The sequence below is a fragment of the Chelonoidis abingdonii genome, chromosome 3 (genome assembly GCF_003597395.2).
Source record: "Chelonoidis abingdonii isolate Lonesome George chromosome 3, CheloAbing_2.0, whole genome shotgun sequence".
Lineage (NCBI taxonomy): Eukaryota > Metazoa > Chordata > Testudines > Testudinidae > Chelonoidis > Chelonoidis abingdonii.
This window is the reverse complement of record NC_133771.1, coordinates 144,823,715-144,830,096: the sequence shown is the minus strand read 5'-3', so window position 1 is coordinate 144,830,096 and position 6,382 is coordinate 144,823,715. Positions and strand designations below refer to the sequence as shown.

At 41.2% G+C, this 6,382-nt stretch overlaps 1 protein-coding gene across 1 annotated transcript; it reads left to right on the top strand.

The window, feature by feature from the left end:
• The first annotated feature begins 3,386 nt into the window (after nucleotides 1–3,386).
• MAP1LC3C (microtubule associated protein 1 light chain 3 gamma) lies at nucleotides 3,387–5,897 on the top strand. The gene is made up of 4 exons (XM_032771093.2): nucleotides 3,387–3,492; nucleotides 3,578–3,633; nucleotides 3,775–3,881; nucleotides 5,093–5,897. Exons 1-4 carry the CDS (start codon nucleotides 3,435–3,437, stop codon nucleotides 5,301–5,303), a joined length of 432 nt encoding a protein of 143 aa, XP_032626984.1. The 5' UTR covers nucleotides 3,387–3,434; the 3' UTR covers nucleotides 5,304–5,897.
• Nucleotides 5,898–6,382: the final 485 nt, after the last annotated feature.

Genomic DNA, 6,382 nt, shown 5'->3' with positions numbered 1-6,382 from the left:
GCTGCAGGTCATGCAGCCAGCTCAAGGTGGGTGGGGCGGCCATGGGGTGGGGGGGAGCTCATGGGGCAGGGGCCCTATGAAGACATCCCAAAGGCCTGGGGTGTAGGGTGAGTGGGGAGCACCCTCCTACAGGACCCCCTCGAGGTAAACCCGAGCAGTTGACAGAAAGGCTGCCGTCACCTCCTGAAGTATGTGCCAGGGAGTACAAAGGGTGGAAAGCCCCATGCGCTGAGTGAGCGTCAAGGGATCCACCCAGTCTCCCAGGTCGTAGTCCAGGAGGCCTCCGATTCTGGTGACTTCTGCCTGTGATGTGTTGAGCAGGATGACATGACATCTTTAAAAGGGTTAGCTGAGGTACTATGTGCCAGTTTCTGCTCTCAGTTATGAGGCTGCAACTCCCATAAAAACTGTACAAGATACAAGGCTCCATAAGAGTAAGGCTTAAAGCCAGGGCATGGGAAGGCAGCACCGAACATCCCAAAGAGCAGAAAATTAATCCTGAGCTCACATCTTACAAAAACATGTTGGATTTATTACAAATAAAGTCAGTGCTTCTTAGTCTGAAGCCTAGGTTTTATGAAACTGGCTGGAGAGTCCTTGTGTCTGATAGCTAAATACCTCAGACACTAGCTTCTGTACAGGGTGACAGAACAGTTGACTATTTAGGAGTAGATACAGTTTTTGGCTAAAGTAGGATCTATTGACCTAATTGGCAAAATAGTGGATCCCACAGGGCAGATGCAGGGGTCTGCCCACATGAAGGAGTTTCTGGGATCATGAGCTTAGGCTCTGATCCTGTTTGAATCAGGGTCTTCGTTTGTAAGCTTGGGGCAAGGACTTGTCTTCTCTGTTCCCTTTGGTAATAAATACAGCTATCAGATGAGGAAGCTGGCGCTGTGACAAAAGCCCTAGCTAAGGAAATCATTTACAGGTCTGGAGCCCCTCGAAGTCTGGACCAGCAGTACTGCCAGTCCAAAGCATGCAGACATCATGAGTCAGGCACCTACAAATCACAAGATTGGCTTGAAATCATGACATTTTTTTTTGTAACTAATTTGTCTCTGCCACCTTCTTTTCAAGCCTTTAGGTTGCACTTGGGACTCATTTTCAAAGCTTTTCTCTGTAACAATGAGGGATAGAAACTTTCTTTTATTTTTAAATGAACTCCAAGATTCTCCCATATTCACATGACTCCAGGAACTGGGAGTTTAATCATAAAAGCAAATATTGCAAGACTGGTAATAAAACTGTGAGAACTGACAACATTGAAGCAAGGCAGTAATTTTGATTTTGCCCTATACAAATAGCCATGTACGGCTTAGTAATTAATAAACCTTGAACAACCCTATATTTCCCCTAATCTGATAGGCTGAATAGAATACTAACTATCATGTTAGCAATGCTTATGTAACACAATCAGAGTAGCTGGGATAAGTTACAGCCATTCATTAGTATGGCTTACAGAAAGAGCAATCAGTCTTCTATTGACTTTACTTTTTACCAAGTCATGTTCGGTTGAGAAACTATCTTGACAGCTGTAGTAGTTACAGGGATACAAGCAATGCAAGTGGTTGCGGGTGTGTCTGACTATAATCAGCAGGTAGACAGATCTGAAATCCATTTGGAAGCTGTTAAAAAAATACAACCCAAAACCAGAATACCATGTTAGTGCTTCTGGGAGACAAAAGCTAGATTCTGGTTTAAAAGTCACCTTCCAGAATTATTCAGAAAGTGAGCCAGTGTGGGTACAGGAGAATGTGAAAAAAAGGGGCCCTTTTTCAAAATGAAGGAAATAATTTTAAGGGCCACTTGTAAGAAGCTAACTGCCAAGTTGGAGACAGAATCACATGAAAAGGAAAAGCAGATGGGCCATAGAGTACTATAAGTTAAAGATTCTCTTATGGGTACCTGGATTCCCTTTACAAAGCATTAAGTGTCAGGCAAAAAAATAAAACATATCTTTCAGTTTGCATGACTTCTAATTTAAATGAATGAAGTTGTCAGTAGAGCTGGAAACCCCACATTTTCTGGCTTGCAGGCCTGTGCTTTTACCATAAGACCATCTCTGCAGAGGAATGCAGAGACAAAAGATGAGAAATACAGAAATATGGTGCGTAATTTTTTTTCCACTGAGTGACACTGAATGCAACACTTTACTAACCTAAATGTTTAGTTACAACGTAACAGCCAAATGCAACCTTCAATCTTTTGGGCAAAATGCTCTTTGACACCAATGGGAAATCAGCATTCTCTCCTTGATTTTGTAGCCCCAATCTCCACAATCATCTTTAATTAAAACCATAATTCATGATCCTCCCCTCTCCTGTTCTAAGCTCATCAGTACCCTAAAATGGACACTGTATCAGAAGCAAACAGTCCTTATTTTTTTCTTGCTATGTTTAGTCATCCCTGGGACTGTTTGAAAATGTGAGAGCTGGGTTAAGCAATGAAATATGGCAGGTGCACACACCTCAGTAAGTTACTAAAACAATGCACCGTGGTTAATCTTATTTAATTCAAAATGGGTGAAATCATCCACGCAGACAGCTAGCATAAGGCCTATGCACTATCTATGTCTTATTTAAATCCTCACATAGGACCTTTGGCCCAGCTCCTCAAAGGTATCTATGCTCCTAATTTTCACTGATTTCAATTTCCACTTAAATTAATATCAATTATGAGCCTAAATACCTCTGATGCTCTGGGCCTTTATGCCTAGGCCTCTTCAGATGACTGGTTAACCCCTCATTTCTCCCAATGAGACTAAGCAGGTTGGCCCAGCACTTTGTTCACATAACAGTTTGCTACAGGTATAGCATATTGTAATAACACCAGCATGATGCATCCAGCAAAGCCCCAGCCCTATTCCATCTTCTTCTGGAAAGGGCTTGGGGGTGCAGGGGTAGCATTGTGCATAGGCCCCCCCCAGAAGGAAGTGCCTGCAGTTGCTCTCTTGTAACTCCCTTTGGGCAACATGTTTTTAATGGGTCTAGGAAGGAGTCACAGGAGCTGTCCTCAAACGGAGCAGAGTCTGGAATGACATAGAAACCCTTGAAGAACAGTGGGATCCAAAGACCTTCTGATACACAAAGGGTAAAACAAATAACATGGGAGATACAACGTGTCAGGATGTCCTTTCAAGACATGTACAGTGTCCTGTTGGGGTACAGGACACAGGCAGAAGTCCTCTGCACTCTCTCTGTCCAACAGGCAGACCCCACCATTCCCTGGTAAACTATCTGCAGCCAGGTTGAATCTGCCCCTGCTGTGTGGGAGAAATGGGGGTGGGGTCAGGGAGTAACATGATGTCACAACCAGGCCTTTATAAGGGGCTTAGCTTAACAACTTCTCACAGTTTGAATTCAGCTGTGGTTGAGGACTGTGAGCTTCTTGTTATTGCTAAGCCCTAGTAACAAAGTCTTCTAGGAAAGAAGATGCAAACTCTGCATAGCAGTCAATCTGTTAGACCTTTTAAACTGAGAAAGAGTTTTGGTAAGTCAGCTGGGTATTGTACATAGCTAAGCTATATTGGAGGTTGAGGAATGCATGTGTATAATATTTGTTTTCTTTTACACAGCAACTAGACTGGAAGAAGGAGCAGGAATTCGGGCAAAGTTCCCAACAAAAATCCCAGTAAATATCTGTTCCATTTGCTATATCAGTATTTTAGCTTTTCTTAAATAAAGATCAACCATTAAAGTCTTTTTGTTTGTTTAAAAAGTCAAACACTTTCAATTGCTTTAAAAGTGATTTCTTATTACTCTCTAAAAACAGGTAATTGTTGAACGGTATCAGAAAGAAAAATATCTTCCTCTACTGGACAAAACAAAATTTCTTGTTCCTCAGGAGCTGACCATGACACAGTTTATAACTATCATTAGGTATGTAGCAAACCCTGGAATAGCAATTAGCACTCTATAAATGTGGCTGTGTGCTCTTATGCTGTGGCTTGCAAGATCTGGAATCTAGATGTTGATTTGAATCATGTTCTCTAGTACTCGGCCAAGAGGGGTTCAGTTTTACTGAGTGCTGTGTGTGGGAAGCACAGAGATCTAGTCACTGGCCCTCTTTCTGCCTGCGTGACACTAACAGAGATAAAACCTACAAAGTGTTCTCTCTCTTTTAAGATAAGCTTTCTTTCCAAACCTGTTCAGAGCTTCTTGTGAAATCAGTGACTGCATAGAAGTACAAAAGTTTGTCCATAAGCCTAAATAAATAGTTTCTGTCTGATTCATGTCCTGCTTGCCTCTGTGAGGAGAACTTAAGTAAAAAGGGAGCTGAGTGGTAACCAGGACTCTGAGATTTTTAATCCAAGCCCTGCTACTGATTTGCTGTGAACCTAAGTAAACTGACAGAAGTGTCTCAGGTGTGGGCTGTGTGAAGCAAACTGCTTCTAAATTGCTCTGAGGCCATTGGCTGAAAAGCTCTACAGGGAAGAAGTCCTCTACCCCTGAAATTCTTAAGTATACTCTAGAGTATGTCTGTCTTTAAAAGAACATTGCCTTAAAAAGCCTATGATCTCTATATAATACAATAGCTTCCATCAAGTATAAGGGCTATGTGTGGGTGGATGGGTAAACAAGCCTAACTCTCTTCAGAGCTGAGCCCCTCTGAGAAGAACTAATCTCTCTCTTTAAAAGACTGAGTGAAGCTTTGAATGTGTCTGTAAATAAAGGTTTAAAGCCATACTCGATCTTGCATCATACGTTGAACAGTGCTGAAGAGACTTCTGCTCTCTGCTTAGTATTTAGCAACTGCAATTGAGTAAACAAAGCCCTGACTTAAATATTTGCAGCAGAAAAGATCTGACTTGGGAGACTTGCATAAAAGAGCCACAGATTGAAAAATACGGATTTGACAATGACTGGATTTAAATCTAGCTACATGATTGCTTACTGATGTTGAGCCAGAGTGCTTTGTAAGTCAATATGGTTTATCTCTGAAGTATAGTGTGATAAATGTGTTAATGCAGTTGCAATAATCTGTCATCACATTTATCAATGTGGTTAATATGCAATGCAAAAAATGAACTCATACAAAAATGGCTTGTATTTGGAAAATAATCCTTTCCCCTCCTTTCTCCTAAATCTAGAAGCAGAATGGCTCTAAATGCTACACAAGCTTTCTACCTGCTGGTGAACAACAAGAGTCTGGCCAGTATGTCTCTGACATTGGCTGAAGTGTACAGGGACTACAAAGATGAAGATGGCTTTGTATATATGACATATGCTTCCCAGGAGATGTTTGGATGCCTCTTGCCCGCTGCCCAAGGGAAACTTAAGGAATGCCTTCTAAAAACATAAGGGCATGTCTGACAGCTGCTGCTAGGCAGCTGATTATGCCAGTGACTTGAAGATCAGAGATGCTCTTTCCAGTATGGGCTCTTAAACACTGTACTGAAGGCTAATGGCCCAGATGTTGGCAGGACCAACTAATGCAGAAGTGGTGGTGCTCTATTCCTAGATAAGTAACTTGGAGATATATATATTATATTTGAAAAGACACTAGTGGATTTTTTGAACTGCACCTTTAGAATCTTTTTGTAATGTCAGTTTAAGTTATGTGACTGCTTTTTAAGGGAACTCTAAAGCCTGAGCCTAATAGATTCAAATAAAGATACATTTAAGATTTAGGTTGAATGTAAATATTAATCTGGGGGAAGTATTAGTCTCCTAGAAAAGTATTGTGGAGTACACCTGGAGCATAGGAGCAGAAGCAGTAGTTTTAGAGTGAATTGAAATTAATGGATTGTGTGCACATCTTCTTTAAAGATGGTGGAGTAACTTACGTCAGGGTCCACATCACTAACATTGATTGTACAGCACCACATATTAAAACATAGAGCATATTGATACAGGTCAGTTGGCTATTTATGGAAATTCCTGTTGAACTAGATCATCCAATAGTTGTGCCATCATAGTTCAACAGACTGAGCCTAAAACAGTTGACTAGACTAGCATCTGAGTTCATATATTTACCTAAAATACTAATTAATGTCCAAAATAGGATATTAACCACGAAGTGCCTCTTTCAGGAATCTCTATGCAGCACTTTCTAAAGTTGTAACAGTATTTCTAGCTTTGGGTTAAACTACTCTACTTTTTGAACTCTGCTCAAGGCTGAGTAGGCAGTTTGCTTTGTATCTTGCAACAGCGAGGTGAGGCCTTTCATAGGGGAGAACGGTGTCACTCCTATCTTCCTTTCCTCCAGGCCACATCACAAGCTATAAAGAGAGTAGAATTCTTAAGGGTGCACTGTGAATTAGTCGAATAAGAGTCTACTGACTACAACAGTGGTGTCTTGGAATTAGGTAGAGCAGGAGAGCCTATATCTTTCCTTTAAAAACTAGTAACAAGGCACAATTTTCAAAGATGGTGCTTTA

Coding starts and splice junctions, on each gene's coding strand:
- MAP1LC3C (XM_032771093.2), top strand. CDS start 3,435: ATGCAAACTCTGCATAGCAGTCAATCTGTTAGACCTTTTAAACTGAGA. Junction 3,493..3,577: donor TAAACTGAGAAAGAGTTTTG/GTAAGTCAGCTG, acceptor TCTTTTACACAG/CAACTAGACTGGAAGAAGGA. Junction 3,634..3,774: donor AGTTCCCAACAAAAATCCCA/GTAAATATCTGT, acceptor CTCTAAAAACAG/GTAATTGTTGAACGGTATCA.